The following is a 24,505-nucleotide window of genomic DNA, read 5'->3' as shown; positions in this document are numbered from 1 at the left end:
TCATACATGAAGAAAGCAAGAGGTCATTAAAAAGACAGGAAAGAAAGAAAAGACCAAAATGGGTGTCAGAAGAGACTCTGAAACTTGCTCTTGAATATCATGTAGCTAAAGTGAAAGGAAGAAATGACAAAGTAAAAGAGCTGAACAGAAGATTTCAAAGGGCGGCTCAAGAAGGCAAAGTGTAATAATGACATGTGCAAGGACCTGGAGTTACAAAACCAAAAGGGAAGAACACACTGCATTTTCAAGCTGAAAGAACTGAAATAAAAATTCAAGTTCGAGTTGCAACATTGAAGGAGTCTATGGGTAAAATACTATGGGCAAATACAAGGTTGCTATGAGTCGGAATCTACTGGACAGCACCTAAGAACAACAACAACAAGGGCAAAATAATGATACAAGAAGCATCAAAAGAAGGTGGAAGGAATAGTCACTGTAAGAAGAAGAATTGGTCGATATTCAATCATTTCAGGAGGTAGCATATGATCAAGAACCAATGGTACTGAAGGAAAAAGTCCAAGGTGCACTGAAGGTATTTATATGGAGAGGAGCGTATAAAACACTGGCTGAGAAAAACGGGGCTTAGATCTTGCTTTGACACTTACTAGCTGCCCAACTTTGGTCAACAACTTGGACTCTTTGAGCATCAGTGCCCTCAATAAATGTGCAGTACCATTCTATTGTCCACATGGTGTTTCTGGTTACCTTTTGCACGAGCTATTCAGTGACGTGTTACAAAGCTGTTAGAAAGCTTGACAGAAATACTAAACCAAAACCAAACCCACTGCCGTCGAGTTGATTCTGACTCATAGCGACCCTACAGGACAGAGTAGAACTGCCCCATAGAATTTCCAAGGAGTGCCTGGCAGATTTGAACCGCCAACCTCTTGGTTAGCAGCCGTAGTACTTAACCACTACACCACCAGGGTTTCCAGAAATACTAAAGAGAACTTTAATTCAATGGGATAAAATGACAAAGTTATTATTTCTTCATGTCTTTTTAAGGAAAAGAAAAAGAACTTATTTGTCGTTGAAAAAAATGGATATTCAGGCTACTAGTAATGTGATAACCAGATGATTTTTAAATTCTTGAATTAAATTGAATGACTAATGGAATAATATCAAAGTATTGGAAACATGTATATAAAAAGTGGTATAAACCTGTTATTTCTCACATAACATGTCAGATAAAAGTTTACATTTCAGAGATAACTAGGCCAGACATGAAACAAGCTGCCAGTAAATTGATGACTTTAAAGGAGATTTCCTTTATTCTAAAAACTACATATGAGATTTCTCTAGAAGCAACAATAATGTGTCTTTTAGGATGTACAATAAAACCTATAAACTTTTATTATTTATTCTTTTTGATTTTTTGTTATTACAAATCAAAATGTTCAATATTTTAAATCTTGTTTTGACAGGCTACGTTATTTGAAAATATAGGTCTTATGAGATATGAAGAATTGTTTTCCATGTTACTGGAACTGGACTACACACAACCAATTTCAGATGAAAACATCACAGTGACTGATACAACCTTTAGTGATATTCCAGTACGTTTGTACTTCCCAAAGAGGGAGTCAGAAACCCCGAGACGAGCTGTAATTTTTGTTCATGGTGGAAACTTTGCTTTGGGAAGTTATAGTAAGTGGATCATATATGTTACATTGTATATATTCTTATTCAAATATATATTTATTATTGGCAGACGTTTGTACCCTGGTGGCATAGTGGTTAAGTGCTACAGCAGCTAACCAAAGGGCCAGCAGTTCGAATCCGCTAGGCGCTCCTCGAAAACTCTATGGGGCAGTTCTACTCTGTCCTGTAGGGTCGCTATGAGTCCGAATCAACTCGACAGCACTGGGTCTGGGTTTATGTTTGTGCGTATGTGTATGTATCTTGGCGGGGAGAGAGTAGACTCTATCAAGCAAGGTTCATATATATTTCTCGATACACATCTGGCAAACAAAATAAAAAAAATTAAATGAGATTTTCATTTTGAAAAAAAAAAAAAAACTTTAGTACTAAACAAGCTTTTATTAATTGGCAGTGTAGAATGTGAAGTTTAAGGAGTAAATGTGAAACTTAAGTTTATAATTACCGAAGGACCTGACTTTAGGTTCAGAAAAACTGAAGTCGAGAAGATGCTTTCAATGTTGTATCAGAAGTGATGCTATTTGTAATTTCCAAGTAGCACACACATGTTGAAATTGTAGACTGTGAAGCAATCATACTTATAATGTTGAGGGTTAGAATTCAATGCATGATTTTAACAAAATGAAAACATAAAATAGGACTGTGTATCAGTCTTAAGGTCTATGTTCCTTTCTTATTTACTCGAGATCACATTTCCTTCTATTTCATTAGTTGGTTTTATCAGTATTTCTCTTACCTTCTTCTACCTTCAAACTTGTCCTCTCTATGACTCCTAAAGACACACAATCTCTTCAATATTAACCTTTCTTGGTTCAACATCCCTCTTTGTACTTAGTGGTCTATCATCAATATTCTTCCTTTCTCTGACTAATTTCTTTAAACTGTAGACTATTTTCCCTCCTCTTTAATTAATTCTTCAAGGCATAAAATTTGCTGCACTAGAGGATGACCTCTCTCTTCTGCTCCCTTGGTTTCTATACAACAAATTTCCCTTTGACTTCTTTAGGCCTTACCCCTTCCTTTCTTTTGTATCTCCCCCTTTAAAACAAAACAAATACAAGCCCACTCACGAACACAGGTTTTTCTGTCTTTACGTTTTATAAATGTTTATGTTCCTCGGTATCCCTTTCTTTAGTTTGTGAACCTACATGCTCTTTTATCTAGACCCGTATCCTCTCCAACCCTACATCACCCCGAGGATGCTGTCGTCCAGCTCTATATCTCCAACTCTAGTAATATTCCTGAGTTTCCATTAATATATGCAACTGCTGATGAGGCTACCACCTGGATGAACTGAAGATAATTCAAGCTTAACATAACAATACAGAATTTACCATCTCTACCTTCAAAGAGTTTTAGAGAGAGAGAGAGAGAAAAAAAAAAAGCAAACAAACAACAAAAGCAACAAAAACCAAGCCAGGAAAAGGCTTTTCAGCTTGTATTCTTTCGGTAAATGACCACAACGGTCACTTACTTATTGTCCCTTAGCGTCTATATTTCGTAATCAATTCTGTATGTCCTGCTTCCAAAATAGCCTCTTTTCTGTCCGCACTACAGTCGTTTAGCCCATCATTAGTTATGATTTAGATTCCTTTATAGTGTTTCTACTCTTTATTCACCGCTTCCTCTTCTATTTCACACTCTTTCTGATTTTCCCATTATATACGCAAACAGGACCATATAACTTCTTATGGAATTCTTTAGTAACATCCATCCATTTCTTAAAAAAGAAACCCTTAGCGAAGCATCTAAGTTATGATAACTTACCTATACCCAAATTGTCTCACTTTATACCCCTTCTCCCCTGTCAGTTTTTTGTTTAAACTGTGCTTAGTTACATTTATTTTCCTGAGTTGTCCATGCATTCTCATAACTGTTTGTCTTTGAATATATTTTTCCTGAATTGACATTCTCCACTTGAAGGCCATCACTGCATCCTTTATCTTTGAATCCCTGGTATCTAGCAGAGTGACTTCTACATAATGAATGTACAATTAACGTCTTTTTAATGCATGAATAAATAATGAATGACTGAGAGGAATTTTAGCATAGATTTCCAATGGGAATATTATCACAAAATTTTGCATGAACCTTATCTATCCACCATTTAAAAATATCCAGTAATTAGATTTGATCAATAATTAATTTCTATTTCAGGTACTAGAATGGCGTTATTATCCTGTACCCTGATTTAGATAAAAACCTAAATTTTCACTTCTTATTTTACATGTCTATTAAATATTAATATTATTAAATGTTAAATATTAATTTTTACAGGTAATTATTGTATGAGACTTCAGTTAGCAGAAAACTCATTTTGTTTTCATTACACACAGAAGTATTTCTGACTGTTAGATTACTATCCCTATCATTGATTAGGACTGATATTGACCAGTAGTTTACAAAAAAAAGTACTACGGTTGAACCTCTGAATACATGAAATTCATAATGCTCATCTCAATTCCAGAGTTCTTGTGTATTCTAAGCAGATGGAACTTTTGGGAAGCCATGGTAATGAGTGTTGCAGGTTTAGAGAGTCAATACGTACACTTAGTTTCTTCCTCTCTTTAGTTCTGCAACAGTTGAGATATAACAGGATTCACTCAGGCAAAGGTCTAAATATTGTGCTTATTACTAACAAATCTTTGAAGAATGTGTCCTGAGCTTTTGATAATGGATCATCTTTGAATTAAGGACACTTAGTCATAGTTACTACCAGTACTGCACAAAAAAAGGCCTGCTCCGTTTGATACTAGCTGTATGCAGAGCAGAACATGACACATCAGGGCTATCCTTGGTGAACAGTGCCCTCTGAAGTACACCATACAGTGAACCTGGAAGGAATGTTCTGGTGGAAAATGAAGAGGTCAACAGGACATGCTGAGCTTCTCCCATTGTCACCAATCAGAGAAGTCACGTCTTTGACTTTGGTTAGGAATGATTTAGTAGATAGAGGATTCGGCAGTTCTTGTTACTCTTATGGAAGCTCCTTCAATGGTAAGAGAGGTCGGGAATATAGATCCTTATTTAGCACCAATGAATCACAATCCATAGGTCTACCACATTTCACAGGTGTGGGTGGTTTTCCATTCTGTTTATTTGTAGCGTACACCTTTATATTTATTTCTTTCATTCCAGAGCTCACATCCTATGACATGCTGAACAGATGGACGGCAAACAAACTTGATGCTGTTGTTGCGGGAGTGGAGTAAGAGAATTATTATTATTATTTTTTAATACTGTGATTCTTACTCTCATGACTTAGAGGTTTAGTTTCCAAATTAAGTCATCCAAGCCTCAAAAAAGATTGGGATCTTAGCAATTTTTGGTGTATTACGATGTTTTTTATTGACATTATAATGCCCATAATTCCTCAAAGGGGCCCAGTTTCTCTTTAATCTCTGACATAATAGAGACTTCTGAGAGGCACTTGGAGTGAGCATGTTTGGCAACGCAGCTGTGATAATCTCTAGGGACATAAATTTGAGGCCTGGAAGGACCTAACTTAATCCCCAGGTAACGTACTTAGAGGGAACTTAGTTACCTATTACGCATTTGGGATGTTGAGTTTTGTTTGAACTGGTAATTAAAAAAAAAAGAAAAGATTAGTTAGATATAGATATATTCTTGGTTGTAGGAACATCCGGTAGCAAATGTTGGAGGCATCTAAAAATTTTAAGTCACTCTCAAAATGAGAGATCTCAGATGCTATTGATATTTGCCTCAGTTTCCAAGAATATATCAGCAAAACTAGTACATATCCAGTATGATGTGGAACTACATAAATGTACTCTGTACTTCCTAAGCTATCATTCTCAGGATAGAGTTTTTTTTTTTCCATCCAAAACAAACCAAACGCAGTGCCGTCGAGTCAACTCCGACTCATAGAGGCCCTATAGGACAGAGTAGAACTGCCCCTAGAGTTTCCAAGGAGTGCCTGGTGGATTTGAACTGCCGACCCTTTGGTTTGCAGCCGTGGAACTTAACCACTACGCCAGCAGGGTTTCCAATAAAAAAACCCAGTGCTATCAATTCCACAGTGCAGGAATATACTTACAGACTTCTAGCCCAATACTGAAAAGAGGACATAGTGGAATTTCTTGACTAAATTAGAGCCTAGGGAGGTCAAATAGAACACGAAACGAACCAGTGCTATCCTAGTCATGATTACTGCTTTAGAGCAACCAAAAGAACTCATTATATCTTCACAGACACTTCTACTTTATAATAACTGGGATGTTCTCCCTTTCATTTTATAGTTTTGCCTAGTATACTATATCATTTCAACCATACTTTTTTAAAAGTGGTGATATATGCAGGTACCTGATTTAAGGGTTCTAATAAAAAAAAAAAAATTTTATTTTTTTTATCACTTACTTTTTCGGCTCTGGTGGCACAGTGGTTAAGCGTTTGGCAGCTAACCAAAAGGTCGGCAGTTTGAATCCACCAGCTGCTCCTTGGAAACCCTATATGCGACAGTTCTACTCTGTCCTATAGGGTCACTATGAGTCAGAATCAACTTGATGGCAATGGGTTATCACTTACTTTTAAATCAGGTACACGCATATATCACCATTTTAAAAGTATGGCTGAAATGATACAGTATATTAGGTAAAACTATAAAAAGAAATGGAGAACATCCCAGTTATTATAAATCAGAAGTATCTCTGAAGACACGATGAGTTCTTCTGGTTGCTCTAAAGCAGTAATAGTGACTAGGATAGTACTGGCTTGTTACGTGTTCTATTTGAGAGTTCTGTCACTTACTTGGAAACCTTGGTGGCATATAGGTTAAGTGCTATGGCTACTAAGCAAAAGGTCAGCAGTTCAAATCCACCAGGTGCTCCTCGGAAACTCTATGGGGCAGTTCTACTCTGTCCTGTAGGGTCACTGTAAATCGGAATCGACTTGACGGCAGCAGGTTTTTTTTTTTTTTTTTCTTTAATCACTTACTATATGTGTTGATTTTTACACTAGATAATGTTTTAGTATCAGTTACATTTTTGATATGTTACCTTGTTTAAATCACACTATATTTCAGATATTTTAGATATAGATTGCAGTATGACAAATTGCAAGGGCCCTGTGGTCAACATTTAATGTTTAGTATTGATATATGAAAAATTCACCAATTCTAATAGACATTGAGATTACTACTATAGATTAAAAAAAGACAACCCAATTGAGGTGCATTCCTATATTAGAAAAAAAAAAAAAAAAAGAAGGCTTTATATATAAAAACCCCATAGTGTTTCCAAGGGGTAGCTGGGGGATTCAAACTGCCGACATTTTGGTTAGTAGCCAAGCTCTTAACCACTGTGCACCAGGGCTCTCTCTCTCTCTATACACACGCATGTATATTTGTAACATGGTTGTACACACTGAAATATGCTATAATAATTTTCCCTACAAATTAAAACAATTAGGCAAGCTTCTTTACTTTATCAAATGTTGTTTATATTTCAGTTATAATTTGAATCAAGTTTTCAGGTAGTGCCAATGACACAAAGTGAAACATACGATTTTGTAGAATTTTGGCATAAATGAATTTCTAATGTATCATCTACAAATTATTGGTTCTCCAATTTGCTGCTTGTAAAATCCCTTGTGCCCTCCCAACAATTGTTCTGAAAATTTTCGTGTCACTGGTTTCATCTAGAATCTGAGGAACGACGTCGGAAATTTCCACTACTAATTTCTGTTTAGATGAAACTTTTACACACAATTTTATGCATTGACTAGACAATGTCTCCCATTTCCTCATAGACCCAAGATTTAAACATCATTATATCAGAATTTACTTTTCATTTTTGAGCAAATCAAGGTTTGACTGGTATGAGCAGTAAACCCTGCCCCGATTTTGTTCGATAGATTTGACGGTTAAAATGAGAAATACCTGGCCGTATATGAGCAATATTTAATCGTAAATATTTTGTTGCTTTTTTTTCTTTCTTTTAAGTTATCGACTAGCTCCTAAATATCAATTCCCTGTTGCTCTGGAAGACGTCTTTGCTGCAGTTAAGTTCTTTTTACAAGATAAAATTCTCACAAAATATGGAGTGGATCCCACCCGAATCTGTGTTTCAGGAGACAGTTGTGGGGCTTCATTTGCAACAAGAGTGATTCAACTGGTATGTTTTATGTTTTGCATACGTTTACGGTACACACACTTATAATAATTCTAACACAACCGAATTATTTTAGTTACAATATTTTTATTGCTCTTATATTTTAATATGTGAAAAGGGAGGAAAACAAACCTTCAGTCATTTTTGCATAATTTTACCTTTAGATAAATGTTGCTTTGTAGGCATTGGAGCTATAATGCTAAAAAAAAGCTCTTACTTATCCTGCCAATTTTAAGAAACAGTTCTCTATGTTTCAAAATTACCATTTAATATGACAGCTGTCGTTGTTATCTTTAGGTATTTTATAATCTGCCAAGCATTTGAGAGTATTGTAATCCCTTTTATGTACCATGTAGAATGCCATCACATAACATGTGGGCCAAGTATCATGCTCATATGGAAGAATCATTATGGTAACAGAAGGTAAAATTGGTCTCATGTTAAAATCCTTGCTGTGTGCAGTTAAATATTAACTTTCCAAATAGTTAATACATTTGCGAACTAGATTCAGTCCATTACATAATTTCCAACTCCCAAACCGCTGTTTCCATACAAGGAAATTAGCAGAAGCAGGTGGGTACCATTTTTTTTTTTTTTAAATAACTTTTATTAAGCTTCAAGTGAACGTTTACAAATCCAATCAGTCTGTCACATATAAGTTTACATACATCTCACTCCCTACTCCCACTCGCTCTCCCCCTCTTGAGTCAGCCCTTTCAGTCTCTCCTTTCTTGACAATTTTGCCGGCTTCCCTCTCTCTCTATCCTCCCATCCCCCCTCCAGACAAGAGTTGCCAACACAATCTCAGGTGTCCACCTGATATAATTAGCTCACTCTTCATCAGCGTCTCTCTCCCACCCGCTGACCAGTCCCTTTCATTTCTGATGAGTTGTCTTCGGGGATGGTTCCTGTCCTGTGTCAACTGAAGGTCTGGGGAGCATGGCCGCCGGGATTCCTCCAGTCTCAGTCAGACCATTAAGTTTGGTCTTTTTATGAGAATTTGGGGTCTGTATCCCACTGATCTCCTGCTCCCTCAGGGGTCCTCTGTTGTGCTCCCTGTCAGGGCAGTCATCGATTGTGGCCGGGCACCAACTAGTTCTTCTGGTCTCAGGATGATGTAGGTCTCTGGGTCATGTGGCCCTTTCTGTCTCTTGGGCTCTTAGTTGTCGTGTGGCCTTGGTGTTCTTCATTCTCCTTTGATCCAGGTGGGTTGAGACCAATTGCTGCATCTTAGATGGCCGCTTGTTAGCATTTAAGACCCCAGACGCCACATTTCAAAGTGGGATAGGGAATGATTTCATAATAGAATTATTTTGCCAATTGACTTAGAAGTCCCCGCAAACCGTGTTCCCCAGACCCCCGCACTTGCTCCGCTGACCTTTGAAACATTCATTTTATCCCGGAAACTTCTTTGCTTTTGGTCCAGTCCAATTGAGCTGACCTCCCATGTATTGAGTGTTGTCTTTCCCTTCACCTAAAGCAGTTCTTATCTACTGATTAATCAATAAAAAACCCTCTCCCACCCTCCCTCCCTCCCCCCCTCGTAACCACAAAAGTATGTGTTCTTCTCAGGTTTACTATTTCTCAAGATCTTATAATAGTGGTCTTATACAATATTTGTCCTTTTGCCTCTGACTAATTTCGCTCAGCGTAATGCCTTCCAGGTTCCTCCATGTTATGAAATGTTTCAGAGATTCGTCACTGTTCTTTATCGATGTGTAGTATTCCATTGTGTGAATATACCACAATTTATTTACCCATTCATCCGTTGATGGACACCGTGGTTGCTTCCAACTTTTTGCTATTGTAAACAGAGCTGCAATAAACATGGGTGTGCATGTATCTGTTTGTATGAAGGCTCTTGTTTCTCTAGGGTATATTCCTAGGAGTGGGATTTCTGGGTTGTATGGTAGTTCTATTTCTAACTGTTTAAGATAACGCCAGATAGATTTCCAAAGTGGTTGTACCATTTTACATTCCCACCAGCAGTGTATGAGAGTTCCAATCTCTCCGCAGCCTCTCCAACATTTATTATTTTGTGTTTTTTGGATTAATGCCAGCCTTGCTGGTGTGAGATGGAATCTCATTGTAGTTTTAATTTGCATTTCTCTAATGGCTAATGATCGAGAGCATTTTCTCATGTATCTGTTGGCTGCCTGAATATCTTCTTTAGTGAAATGTGTGTTCATATCCTTTGCCCACTTCTTGATTGGGTTGTTTGTCTTTTTGTGGTTGAGTTTTGACAGAATCATGTAGATTTTAGAGATCAGGCGCTGGTTGGAGATGTCATAGCTGAAAATTCTTTCCCAGTCTGTAGGTGGTCTTTTTACGCTTTTGGAGAAGTCTTTAGATGAGCATAGGTGTTTGATTTTTAGGAGCTCCCAGTTATCGGGTTTCTCTTCATCATTTTTGGTAATGTTTTGTATTCTGTTTATACCTTGTATTAGGGCTCCTAGGGTTGTCCCAATTTTTTCTTCTATGATCTTTATCGTTTTAGTCTTTATGTTTAGGTCTTTGATCCACTTGGAGTTAGTTTTTGTGCATGGTGTGAGGTATGGGTCCTGTTTCATTTTTTTGCAAAGGGATATCCAGTTATGCCAGCACTGTTTGTTAAAAAGGCTATCTTTTCCCCAGTTAATTGACACTGGTCCTTTGTCAAATATCAGCTGCTCATACGTGGATGGATCTATGTCTGGGTTCTCAATTCTGTTCCATTGGTCTATGTGTCTGTTGTTGTACCAATACCAGGCTGTTTTGACTACTGTGGCTGTATAATAGGTTCTGAAGTCAGGTAAGGTGAGGCCTCCCACTTTCTTCTTCTTTTTCAGTAGTGCTTTGCTTATCCGGGGCTTCTTTCCCTTCCATATGAAATTGGTGATTTGTTTCTCTATCCCCTTAAAATATGACATTGGAATTTGGATCAGAAGTGAGTTAAATGTATAGATGGCTTTTGGTAGAATAGACATTTTTACTATGTTAAGTCTTCCTATCCATGAGCAGGGTATGTTTTTCCACTTAAGCATGTCCTTTTGAATTTCTTGTAGTAGAGCTTTGTAGTTTTCTTTGTATAGGTCTTTTACATCCTTGGTAAGATTTATTCCTAAGTATCTTATCTTCTTGGGGGCTACTGTGAATGGTATTGATTTGGCTATTTCCTCTTCGGTGTTCTTTTTGTTGATGTAGAGGAATCCAAGTGATTTTTGTATGTTTATTTTATAACCTGAGACTCTGCCAAACTCTTCTATTAGTTTCAGTAGTTTTCTGGAGGATTCCTTAGGGTTTTCTGTGTATATAATCATGTCATCTGCAAATAGTGATAACTTTACTTCTTCCTTGCCAATCCGGATACCTTTTATTTCTTTGTCTAGCCTAATTGCCCTGGCTAAGACTTCCAACACGATGTTGAATAAGAGCGGTGATAAAGGGCATCCTTGTCTGGTTCCCGTTCTCAAGGGAAATGCTTTCAGGTTCTCTCCATTTAGAGTGATATTGGCTGTTGGCTTTGCATAGATGCCCTTTAGTATGTTGAGGAATTTTCCTTCAATTCCTATTTTGGTAAGAGTTTTTATCATGAATGGGTGTTGGACTTTGTGAAATGCCTTTTCTGCATCAATTGATAAGATCATGTGGTTTTTGTCTTTTATTTATGTGATGGATTACATTAATGGTTTTTCTGATATTAAACCAGCCTTGCATACCTGGTATAAATCCCACTTGATCAGGGTGAATTATTTTTTTGATGTGTTGTTGGATTCTATTGGCTAGAATTTTGTTGAGGATTTTTGCATCAATGTTCATGAGGGATATAGGTCTATAATTTTCTTTTTTTGTAATGTCTTTACCTGGTTTTGGTATCAGGGAGATGGTGGCTTCATAGAATGAGTTGGGTAGTATTCCGTCATTTTCTATGCTTTGGAATACCTTTAGTAGTAGTGGTGTTAACTCTTCTCTGAAAGTTTGGTAGAACTCTGCAGTGAAGCCGTCCTGGCCAGGGCTTTTTTTTGTTGGGAGTTTTTTGATTACCGTTTCAATCTCTTTTTTTGTTATGGGTCTATTTAGTTGTTCTACTTCTGAATGTGTTAGTTTAGGTAGGTAGTGTTTTTCCAGGAATTCATCCATTTCTTCTAGGTTTTCAAATTTATTAGAGTACAATTTTTCATAATAATCTGAAATGATTCTTTTAATTTCATTTGGTTCTGTTGTGATGTGGTCCTTCTCATTTCTTATTCGGGTTATTTGCTTCCTTTCTTGTATTTCTTTAGTCAGTCTAGCCAATGGTTTATCAATTTTGTTAATTTTTTCAAAGAACCAGCTTTTGGCTTTGTTAATTCTTTCAATTGTTTTTCTGCTCTCTAATTCATTTAGTTCAGCTCTAATTTTTATTATTTGTTTTCTTCTGGTGCCTGATGGATTCTTTTGTTGCTCAGTTTCTATTTGTTCAAGTTGTAGGGACAGTTCTCTGATTTTGGCTCTTTCTTCTTTTTGTATGTGTGCATTTATCGATATAAATTGGCCTCTGAGCACTGCTTTTGCTGTGTCCCAGAGGTTTTGATAGGAAGTATTTTCATTCTCGTTGCTTTCTATGAATTTCCTTATTCCCTCCTTAATGTCTTCTATAACCCAGTCTTTTTTTCAGAAGGGTGTTGTTCATTTTCCAAGTATTTGATTTCTTTTCCCTAGTTTTTCTGTTATTGATCTCTAGTTTTATTGCCTTGTGGTCTGAGAAGATGCTTTGTAATATTTCGATGTTTTGGACTCTGCAAAGGTTTGTTTTATGACCTAATATGTGGTCTATTCTAGAGAATGTTCCATGTGCGCTAGAAAAAAAAGTATACTTTGCAGCAGTTGGGTGGAGAGTTCTGTATAAGTCAATGAGGTCAAGTTGGTTGATTGTTGTAATTAGATCTTCCGTGTCTCTGTTGAGCTTCTTACTGGATGTCCTGTCCTTCTCCGAAAGTGGTGTGTTGAAGTCTCCTACTATAATTGTGGAGGTATCTATCTCGCTTTTCAATTCTGTTAAAATTTGATTTATGTATCTTGCAGCCCTGTCATTGGGTGCATAAATATTTAATATGGTTATGTCTTCCTGATCAATTGTCCCTTTTATCATTATATAGTGTCCTTCTTTATCCTTTGTGGTGAATTTAAGTCTAAAGTCTATTTTGCCAGAAATTAATATTGCTACTCCTCTTCTTTTTTGCTTATTGTTTGCTTGATATACTTTTTTCCATCCTTTGAGTTTTAGTTTGTTTGTGTCTCTGAGTCTAAGGTGTGTCTCTTGTAGGCAGCATATAGATGGATCGTGTTTCTTTATCCAGTCTGTGACTCTCTGTCTCTTTATTGGTGCATTTAGTCCATTTACATTCAGGGTAATTATAGATAAATAAGTTTTTAGTGCTGTCATTTTGATGCCTTTTTATGTGTGTTGTTGACAATTTCATTTTTCCACATACTTTTTTGTGCTGAGGCGTTTTTCTTAGTAAATTGTGAGATCCTCATTTTCATAGTGCTTGACTTTATGTTAGTTGAGTCGTTACGTTTTTCTTGGTTTTTATCTTGAGTTATAGAGTTGTTATACCTTTTTGTGGTTACCTTATTATTTACCCCTATTTTTCTAAGTAAAAACCTAACTTGTATTGTTCTATATCGCCTTGTATCACTCTTCATACGGCCGTTTAATGCCTCCTGTATTTAGTCCCTCTTTTTGATTATTGTGATCTTTTACCTATTGATTTCCATGATTCCCTGTTATGTGTGTTTTTTTTTTTTAATTAATCTTAATTTGTTTTTGTGATTTCCCTATTTGAGTTGATATCAGGACGTTCTGTTTTGTGACCTTGTGTTGTGCTGATATCTGATATTATTGGTTCTCTGACCAAACAATATCCTTTAGTATTTCTTGTAGCTTTGGTTTGGTTTTTGCAAATTCTCTAAACTTGTGTTTGTCTGTAAATATCTTAATTTCGCCTTCATATTTCAGAGAGAGTTTTGCTGGATATATGATCCTTGGCTGGCAGTTTTTCTCCTTCAGTGTTCTGTATATGTCGTCCCATTCCCTTCTTGCCTGCATGGTTTCTGCTGAGTAGTCAGAACATATTCTTACTGATTCTCCCTTGAAGGAAACCTTTCTTTTCTCCCTGGCTGCTTTTAAAATTTTCTGTTTATCTTTGGTTTTGGTGAGTTTGATGATAATATGTCTTGGTGTTTTTCTTTTTGTATCAATCTTAAATGGGGTTCGATGAGCATCTTGGATAGCTATCCTTTCGTCTTTCATGATGTCAGGGAAGTTTTCTGTCAGGAGTTCTTCAACTATTTTCTCTGTGTTTTCTGTCCCCCCTCCCTGTTCTGGGACTCCAATCACCCGCAGGTTATCCTTCTTGATAGAGTCCCACATAATTCTTAGGGTTTCTTCATTTTTTTAAAATTCTTTTATCCGATTTTTTTTCAGCTATGTTGGTGTTGATTCCCTGGTCCTCCAGATGTCCCAGTCTGCATTCTAATTGCTCAAGTCTGCTCCTCTGACTTCCTAGTGCGTTGTCTAATTCTGTAATTTTATTGTTAATCTTTTGGATTTCTACATGTTGTCTCTCTATGGATTCTTGCAACTTATTAATTTTTCCACTATGTTCTTGAATAATCTTTTTGAGTTCTTCAACAGTTTTATCAGTGTGTTCCTTGGCTTTTTCTGCAGTTAGCCTAATTTCATTTGTGATATCATTAAGCATTCTGTAAATTAGTTTTTTATATTCTGTATCTGATAATTCCAAGATTGTATCTTCATTTGGGAAAGATTTTGATTCTTTTGTTTGGGGGGTTGGAGAAGCTGTCATGGTCTGCTTCTTTAAGTGGTTTGATATGGATTGTTGTCTCCGAGCCATCACTGGGAAACTAGTTTTTCCAGAAAATCCACTAAAAAAAAAATGCAGTCAGATCCTTATCAGAGTTCTCCCTCTGGCTCAGGCTATTCAGATGTTAATGAAGCCGCCTGGGGAGGGTGGGGGAGGGAACAGAGAGATAGGAGAGTAGCACCTCAGAATATAGCCAGAGTTGCTTGTCTTGCTTGGAATGACTATTATATCTGAGATTCCCGCGGGCGCGTCGCCTATGTGTGCTGGCTGTGCGGAGATTGCCCCCGGCGGGTCTGGCCCGCTGGAGTCACGGTCAGATCCTCCGCTTCCAGCCCCACGCCCAGCGTCAAGGCTCCCCTACTGGGATGGTGCACTCTCGACTCCAAAATCAGTCGCTGCCTCCCGGGGACTTCTCGTCCCTCCAGCCGCGTGGCCTTGCCGCCCCGAGAACCAGTTGGGCCTCCTCCCAGGGTTAGTTCAGATGGGTGGAGCAGGTCCCTGTGCTTGTGCCGTGACCGAGTGTCCCGGCTGGGACGCTGTTCTCCCCGCTCCAATACCAGTCGCTGCCTCCCAGGGACTTCTCCTACCGGCTGCATCCCACGCCGCCCGCGCGACCCGGCTGGTCCCCTTCCCGGGGTTAGTTCAGGGGGGTGGAGCAACTCTCTGTGTTTATGCCGTACCTGCGTCCAGTCCAAATCCCTGTGGGACGGTTCCCCGGCTCAGACGCTGCTCTTTCTGCTCCAAGACCAGTCACTGCCTCCCGGGGACTTCTCCTACCGGCTGCGTCCCACGCCGCCCGTGGAACCGGCTGGTCCCCCTCCCGGGGTAAGTTCGGGGGGTGGAGCTGCTCTCTGTGCTTGTGCCGTACCTGACTGGTACGCTGGCTCCAGGCTCTGGAAACAATCGCTGCTTCCCCGTATTAGTTCATTCTCTGTCTCTAAATCTGTGTTTGTTGTTCAGGGTTCGTAGATTGTTATGTATGTGATCGATTCACTTGTTTTTCCGTGTCTTTGTTGTAAGAGGGATCCGAGGTAGCGTCTGCCTAGTCCGCCATCTTGGCTCCGCCCCCTCTGTTCGGGTACCATTTTTAATGAGCGTGCTGACCTCTACATGTCAATTAGATGTGATCTTCTTAAAAGTTAGTTTGCAATTCTGATTCCACCTTTCAGTAAAAATAAAACAGAATTTAAAAAGTCATTCACCGTGGTGACTTTTTGGCATTTGATTTAGCTTTTAAGAGGAGGACAGTAAGTCCTAAATCCTGTCCCTCCCCCCTAAGTCTTTCATGATCTCAGAGCTCCCCCCTTGGTTCTAAGACTTGAGGGCTTATGTGTCTTCAAGCAGATGGGCAAGTTGGGTTTTGGTCATGGATTAAAACCTTCCCTGTCTGCACCTGGGAAAACCTTCAGCAGCAACAAAGGGAGAAGTGGAGAGGGAGTTCAGGAGATGGACTTTCAACACAGAGAATAAGACAGATGATGTCTAGAAGAACTTTCCAAAGAACAAAGCAGTGAAGACTGTGGGGTGTGGAGATAGATTCTATGTTCAGTAATTCCTAGGTCTATGGGCAGAAGTTCTCCATATAATAATTTTAAAATAAACTTTTTTTTTTTTTTTTTTTTTTTTTAGTATTTTGAAGGTGATTTCAACAGAGCCAATACTGTTCATTAACGCTCTCTCAATGAGTGCTTCCATATTTAAAGATAACTTCCTTTCTCATTAACAAGTAATAAAATTCTGGCTAAATTAATAACAGAAAATCTTAATATAACCACCCATACAAAGCTCATCAACAGGGCAAACTTTTGTGCATTATCTTATTGTTCTATTTCATGGCATCATCATCACACAGAGGCTCAATAGGATGAGAAGCTTGATTAGCTAATCTCCAGAGCAGGAAGTGTTTTGTTTGTTTACATTTAGAAAATTTCAAACTAATGACTGGTAAAGCCTTTTTTTTTTTTTTAAATGTTTTTTCATTATTATTATTTTTTATTGTGCTTTAAGTAAAAGTTTACAAATCAAGTCAGTCTCTTATGCAAAAACTTATATACACTTCTCTATGTACTCCTAACTGCTCTCTCCCTAATGAGGCAACACACTCTTCCTCTCCTCCCTGTATTCCTCGTGTCCGTTCAACCAGCTCCTGTCCCCCGCTGGCTTCTCATCTTGCCTCCAACAGGAGCTGCCCATGTAGTCTTATGTGTCTGCTTGAGCCAAGAAGCTCACCCCTCACCCGTATCAATCTTGTCTTTTAAAAAAATTTCTTCTATTACATTTAAGAATAAAAAAAGCTTTAATTTTTAGGAATTTGATAGAGTTATTTTTGAATATCATGTACGTATTTCTTCTCTATATGATCTGTTCTACTTCTGAAATTATTAAGGCTCTAATATCTGTGTTATTCACATTGTGTTTTTAAATGTGCTTTAATATCTTGTAGAATTATTGTCCCCAAATCATTGTTCTTATTCTTTTAATTTGATATTTATCATATTTTTTCATTTGCCACACCACATCAGACTTCACATATGCCTCTTCAGACAAAAATGGAGCTAAGGCAATTGTTCGCATGCTCATTGTTGTTATTAGGTGCCGTCAAGTAGATTCCGATTCATAGCACAACAGAACAAAACACTGCCCAGTCCTGTGCCGTCTTCACAATTGTTACTATGTTTGTGCCCATTGTTGCAGTCACTTTGCCAATCCATCTTGTTGAGGGTCTTCCTCTTTTTCACTGACCCTCTACTTTACCAAGTATGATGTCCTTCTCCAGGGACCATCCCTCCTGATAACATGTCCAAAGTATGTGAGATTTAGTCTTGCCATCCTTGCTTCTAAGGAGCATTCTGCTTGTACTTCTTCCAAGACAGATTTGCTCATTCATGTGGCAGTCCACGGTACATTCAATATTCCCTGCCAACACCACAATTCAAAGGCATCAATTCTTCTTCTGTCTTCCTTACTCATTGTCCAGCTTTCGCATGCATATGAGGCGATTGAAAACACCATGGCTTGGGTCAGGAGCATCTCAGTCTTCAGAGTGAAAAGGTCTTTTGCAGCCGATTTGCCCAATGCAACTCATGTTTTGATTTCTTGACTGCTGCTTGCATGCTTGTTGATTGTGGATAAAAGTAAAATGAAATCCTTGACAACTTCAATCTTTTCTCCATTCATTGTGATGTTGCTTATTGATCCAGTTGTGAGGATTTTTGCTTTCTTTATGTTGAGGTGTAATCCATAGTAAAGGCTGTGGTATTTGATCTTCATCAGAAGGTGCTTCAAGTCCTCTTCACTTTCAGCAAGCAAAGTTGCCTCATCTGCATAACACAGGTTATTAATGAGTTTTCCTACAATCCTGATGTCCCATTTTTCTTCATAAATCCAGCTTCTTGGATTATTTGCTCAGCATACAGATTGAATAGGCATGGTGAAATGATACAGCCCTGATGCACACCTTTCCTGACTTTAAATCGTGCAGTATCCCCTTGTACTTTGAAGAACTGCCTCTTGGTCCATGTGCAAAATTAAGTATTCTGGAATTCCCATTCTTTGCAATGTAATCCATAATTTGTTATGGTCCACACAGTTGAATGCCTTAGCATAGTCAATAAAACACAAGTAAACATCTTTTTTTTTTTTTTTAAACATCTTTCTGATATTCTCTGCTTTCAGCCAAGATCCATCTGACATCAGCAACGATATCCCTGATTCCAAGTCCTCTTCTAAATCCTGCTTGTTCTGGCAGTTCCCTGTCGATATACTGTGCAGCTGCCTTTGAATGATCTTCTGCAAAATTTTGCTTATGTGTGATGTTAATGATATTGTTTGATAATACCTGCATTTGGTTGGATCACCTTTCTTGGGAATAGGCATAAATATGGATCTCTTCCAGTTGGTTGGCCAGGTAGCTGTCTTTCAAATTTCTTGGCATAGACAAGTTAGCACTTCCAGCACTGCATCCGATTGTTGAAACATCTCAATTGATATTCTGTCAAATCCCGGAGACTTGTTTTTCACCAATGCCTTCAGTGCAGCTTAGACTTCTTCCTTCAGTACCATCGGTTCCTGATCATGTGTTACCTCCTAAAATGGTTGAATGTTGACCAGTTTTTTTTGGTATAGTGTTCTGTGTATTCCTTCCATCTTCTTTTGATGTTTCCTGCATTGTTTAATATTTTGCCTGTAGAAGCCTTCAGTATTACAACTCGAGACTTGAATTTTTTCTTCAGTTCTTTCAGCTTGAGAAATGCTGAGTGTGTTCTTCCCCTCTGGCTTTCTAACTCCAGGCCTTGCAAGTCATTATAATACTTTACTTTGTCTTTTCGAGCCACCCTTTGAAATCTTCTCTTGAGCTTTTTTACTTCATCATTTCTTCCTTTTGCTTTAGCTACTGGGCATTCAAGAGCAAGTTTCAGGGTCTCTTCTGACATCCATTTTGGTCTTTTCTTTCTGTCCTGTCTTTTTAATGGCCTCTTGCTTTCTTCAGGTATGATGTCCTTGATGTCATTCCACAACTCGTCTGGTCTTCGGTCATTAGTGTTCAAGGTGTCAAATCTATTCTTGAGATGGTCTCTAAATTCAGGTGGGATATACTCAAGGTTATACTTTGGCCCTCATGGACTTATTCTAATTTGCTTCAGTTTCAACTTGATCAGTAATTGATGGTCTGATCCACAGTCACCCCCTGGCCTTACTCTGACTGATGATATCGAGATTTTCTGTTGTCTCTTTCCACAGATGTAGTCAATTTGATTCCAGCGTATTCCCTCTGGCGAGGCCCACGTGTACAGTTGCTGTTTATTGTGGTGAGGAAAGGTATTTGTAATGAAGAAGTCATTCCTTGGTCTTGCAAACTTCAATCATGCGATCTCTGGCGCCGTTTCTATCCTCAAGGGCATATTTTCCAACTACCGATCTTTCTTCTTTGTTTCCAACTTTCAAATTCAGATCACCAGTGATTATCAGTGCATCCTGAGTACATGTTTGATCAATTTCAGACTGCAGAAGTTGGTAAATATCTTCAGTTTCTTCATCTTTGGCTTTAGTGGTTGGTGTGTAAATTCAAATAATAGTCGTATTAAGTGGTCTTCCTTGTAGGCATGTGGATATTATCCTATCACTGACAGCGTTGTACTTCAGGATAGATCTTAAAATGTTCTTTTTGATGATGAATGCAACACCATTCCCTTTCATGTTTTCATTCCCGGCCTAGTAGACCATATGTTTGTCCAATTCAAAACGACAAATACCAGTCCATTTCAGCTCCCTAATGCCTAGGATATCAATGTTTATGCATTTCATTTCATTTTTGACAATTTCCAATTCCCTAGATTCATACTTTATTCATTCCAGGTTTCAATTATTAATGGATGTTTGCAGCAGTTTCTTCTCATTTGGAGTCTTGCCACATCGGCAAATGAAGATCCCCAAAGCTTGACTCCATCCATGTCATTAAGGTCACTCCAGCCTCTGTCTCTAACTTCATATCACCTTCTCCTCTCTGTGTGTGTCAAATCTCCCATGCCTCCCTCTTAGAAGGAGACATGTGATTGCATTTAGGGCCCACTCAGGTAATGGAGGATAATCCCCTCATCTCAAGATTCTTAACCACACCTGCAAAGACCATTTTTCCAAATAAGATAACATTTGTAGGTTCCAGGGCTTTGTGAGGCCATTATTCAGCCTGTTCTGGTATTGCTTCAATTTGTATGCCTTTATTTACCTCATAAAGATGGAAGTAAACCTTTCTCTCCCAACGTTTAGAAACTTTTGTATGACTTACTTCATTTTTCAGATGAAGAATAATCCAGAATTCAAAATTAAAATTAAGGCACAGGCTTTAGTTTACCCTCAGCTACGGACACTTGATTTATACACACCATCTTTTCGAGAAAATGAGCATGGTCCATTACTGTCAAGGGATATGGCACTTAAAATTGGATGTCTATATTTGACCACGGATGAAGTGTGTTTCCGGGCACTTAAAGCAAACCAACATATGCCACAGGGATCAAGACATCTGTTCAAGTTTGTCAACTGGAGTATCTTCCTTCCCGAGAAATACAGAAAGAACCAAGTTTATACTGAACCTATTCTTAGAAGATTTGACTTCTCACATCCAGGACTTATGGATGATAGGTTATCATCCTTGTTGGTTAATGATACCCTGCTACAAAATTTGCCATTAACTTACATCCTTACCTGCCAACATGATGCCGTAAGAGATGATGGCCTTATGTATGTCACACGGCTTCGAAAAGTTGGAGTTGAAGTTGCTCATAACCATATAGAAGATGGAATCCATGCAGCAATATCATACTTGGGACCACCATTTTATTTACATCTAGGAATTAGAATAAGAGATAAGTATATTAGTTGGCTAGACGAAAATCTATAAATTCTTCTTACAGACTAAATATTTGGCCCTTACTTAAACTTGTAGCAAAATCATCCTTAAAGGTAGGTGAGATCACAGCATTCATTGTTAATAACTGATTATTCATCCAAGAAGTTCCTTAGTCTACTACACTTGGGAGTTGGGATTATTTACTCTATTATTTTGAACTTCTGGAGTGGCAAAGAGCTTGCCCTCACAGGGGCTACATAACTACCTAGATACTTAAGCTGATGAGTTCCAGATCGACTGTGATGATGGGACCCAAACTCAGCCTGCATCAACTTCACAACCAAAATATGTTCTGACTGTGTTGACGTTCCTGTGGTATTGCTATTTGTGTGGTGTTCTTTCCCCTGTTCTGTGTCTTTTCTTAAAGATAAGGAAATTTGCTGCTGTGATTGTCCAATTGTGTTATGGGTGTGTGATTGAAAATCTGATCTCAAAACACATTTTGTTTGTCTGCAGCTTGATGTTTGCCTTTTGGTTATCACAACATATAATCTTTTCTTGAATCCTTAAGCAGATTTCACCATAGAAAGGTCTTCCCTGAAGTTCGAAGACTGAGCTATTGCATCAACTCCAGGACCTATTGATTAGTGTTTTCTTTGCTGTTGGTTGTCCCAGAATATTTGTGAAACTATAATATCTTATGCAACAAGCACCTGGCTGTTTCATTTATAAAACAGGATGGAAATTGTGCTACTCATCTTTAAACAGAATTGACAAAAATCATTTTCCTGAATTAACCACTAATCAGACTGATCATGTGAGTTGGTAGTGTTTATGTTCAAGATTTGCTTTGTAAACATCATTCACTAGGAAAGGTCTCTAGGCTAATCCCAGCATACATGAATGCATTTGCTTATTGATTTATTTACAAAACTCTTAAGTATGCTTTATAAGTATTCAATTTCAAAGAATCTACAAACATGGACAAAGGGTGAGAGAATGGGGCCATTTTCTCATTCATAATGGAAATGTTTTGAAGTAAATATTCATAGAGGATTGAAAGTAAAAAAGTATGCCAGAATTAATTGTGTTTTGTTTAAATCCATCATCATTCAAATGATCAATCTGTCTTACCATTAATATAAAAAAATAAGCTTTGATAGTCTTATTATAATATGTAGCATATTTCCACAGATACTTTTAATAAAATATTAAGCAAAGTGCTTGTGACAGTGTAATTTTGTACACGTTATATTTTGGATCCAACCGAATGTGGAAATTACCGAACAATATCATTAATATCACATGCAAGCAAAATTTTGCCGAAGATCATTCAAAAGTGGTTGCAGCATTATATCAACAGTGAGCTGCCAGAAATTCAGGCTGGATTCAGAAGAGGGCATGGAACCAGGGATATCATTGCCAATGTCAGATGGATCCTGGCTAAAAGCAAAGAATACCAGAAGAATGTTTACTTGCATTTTATTGACTATGAAAAGGTATTCGACTGTGTGGATCATAGCAAATTTATGGATAACATTGTAAAGAATGGGAATTCCAGAAAGCTTAATTGTGCTCATGAGCAACCTGTGCATAGATCAAGAGGCAGTTATTTGGCTAGAATAAGGGGATACTGAGTGGTTTAAAGTCAGGAAAGGTGTGTGCCAGAGTTGTATCATTTCACCATACCTATTCAATCTGTATGCTGAGCAAATAATCTGAGAAGCTGGACTTATGAAGCAGAACAGGGCATCAGGATTGGAGGAAGATTCATTAACAACCTGCGTTATGCAGATGATACAACCTTGCCAGCTGAAGGTGAAGAGGACTTGAAGCACTTACTAATGAAGATCAAAGACCACAGCCTTCAGTATGGATTTCACCTCAACATAAAGAAAACAAAAATCCTCACAACTGGACCAATGAGCAACATCAGGATAAACAGAGAAAAGATCGAAGTTGTCAAGGATTTCATTTTACTTGGATCCACAATCAACAGCCATGGAAGTAGCAGTCGAGAAATCAAAAGAAGCATTGCACTGGGCAAATGTGCTGCAAAGGACCTCTTCAAAGTGTAGAAGAGCAAAGACGTCACCTTGAAGACTAAGGTGGGGCTGACCCAAGTCATGGTATTTTCAATCTCATTGTACTCATGTGAAAGCTGGACAATGAATAAGGAAGACTGAAGAAGAATTGATGCCTTTGAATCATGATGTTGGTGAAGAATATTGAATATACCCTGGACTGCCAAAATAATGAACAAATCTGTCTTGGAGGAAGTACAACCAGAATGTTCCTTAGAAGCAAAGATGGCAAGACTGGGTCTTACATACTTTGGACATATTATCAGGAGGGATCAGTCCCTGGAGAAGGACATCATACTTGGTAAAGTACAGGGTCAGTGGAAAGAGGAAGGCCCTCAATGAGATGGATTGGCACGGTGGCTGCAACAGTGGGCTTAAGCATAACAACGCTTATAAGGATGGTGCAGGACCAGGCAGTGTTTCGTTCTGTGGTACATAGGGTCACTATGAGTTAGAACTGACTTGGCAGCACCCAACAACAACAACAACAACAACAACATATTTTGGATATAGGTATGGAATTAACAGTTTACTTTCTTGTCTGTGTAAAGCAAAATATAAATGATACCTTTTCCTGTATAGAATACGAATACCAAAAACACAAAAACAAAACCTGTTGCCATCGAGTCAATTCCTACTCCTAGCAACCCTATAGGACGGAGTATAACTGCCCCATAGGGTTTCCACCTAGTGGATTTGAAGTGCTGACCTTTTGGTTAGCAGTCATAGCTCTCAACCACTGTGCAACCAGCACACAAATAGTAAATGAAAATATACATTAAAAAGTCATTTTTGAAAATATAAAGAGTAAAAGGAGGTAATATTAGCAATAAAAAAGGACACATTACCAGACAATCAGTAGAAAGAAATAGAATTAAATGAGTCGTGCATGTAACTCGAAGTTTAAAAACACAGAGGAAGTACACCAGTGTTAGTTGCAGCACTTTTCATAATAAAATAGCCAAGTGGTGGAAACAACCGAAAATCCATCAGCAGATGAATGGATAAAAAAAATGCAGTATACACATACAATGAGATATTATGTAGCCATAAAGAGACATGGTGTTCTGATGCACGCCACGACATACATTAACCTTGAAAACATTATGATGAGCCAGATAAGTCAGTCACAAAAGGACAAATACTGCATGAATTCGCTGATGAGAAATAAATATATAGAAACCAAAGCTAATTAGTGGTTACCAGGGATGGGAGGGAGGGGGAAAGAAGGAGTGTTCTTTTGCAGGGCATTGAGTTTATGTTATGGTGGTGGAATACTTTAGAAAAGGATAGTAATAATGGTGGCACAACAGGAAAAATGGAATCAATGTCACTGAACTGTAAATTTGGAAGTTGTGTGGGTGAATGTTTCGGTGTGTATATTTTCACCACAATTGAAAAAAAAAAATGGAAAGAGGGATAAATTTTCTAGCCAGA

General features: G+C 38.1%; 1 protein-coding gene across 1 annotated transcript; it reads left to right on the top strand.

The window, feature by feature from the left end:
- The first annotated feature begins 262 nt into the window (after nt 1-262).
- On the top strand, nt 263-21,035 carry LOC126066410 (arylacetamide deacetylase-like 2). The gene is made up of 5 exons (XM_049867439.1): nt 263-532; nt 1,425-1,647; nt 4,798-4,867; nt 7,619-7,790; nt 20,433-21,035. Exons 1-5 carry the CDS (start codon nt 497-499, stop codon nt 21,033-21,035), a joined length of 1,104 nt encoding a protein of 367 aa, XP_049723396.1. The 5' UTR covers nt 263-496.
- Nucleotides 21,036-24,505: the final 3,470 nt, after the last annotated feature.

The sequence above is a fragment of the Elephas maximus genome, chromosome 23, assembly GCF_024166365.1.
Source record: "Elephas maximus indicus isolate mEleMax1 chromosome 23, mEleMax1 primary haplotype, whole genome shotgun sequence".
NCBI classification, from domain to species: Eukaryota; Metazoa; Chordata; class Mammalia; order Proboscidea; family Elephantidae; genus Elephas; species Elephas maximus.
This window is presented reverse-complemented; position numbering and strand designations above follow the sequence as displayed.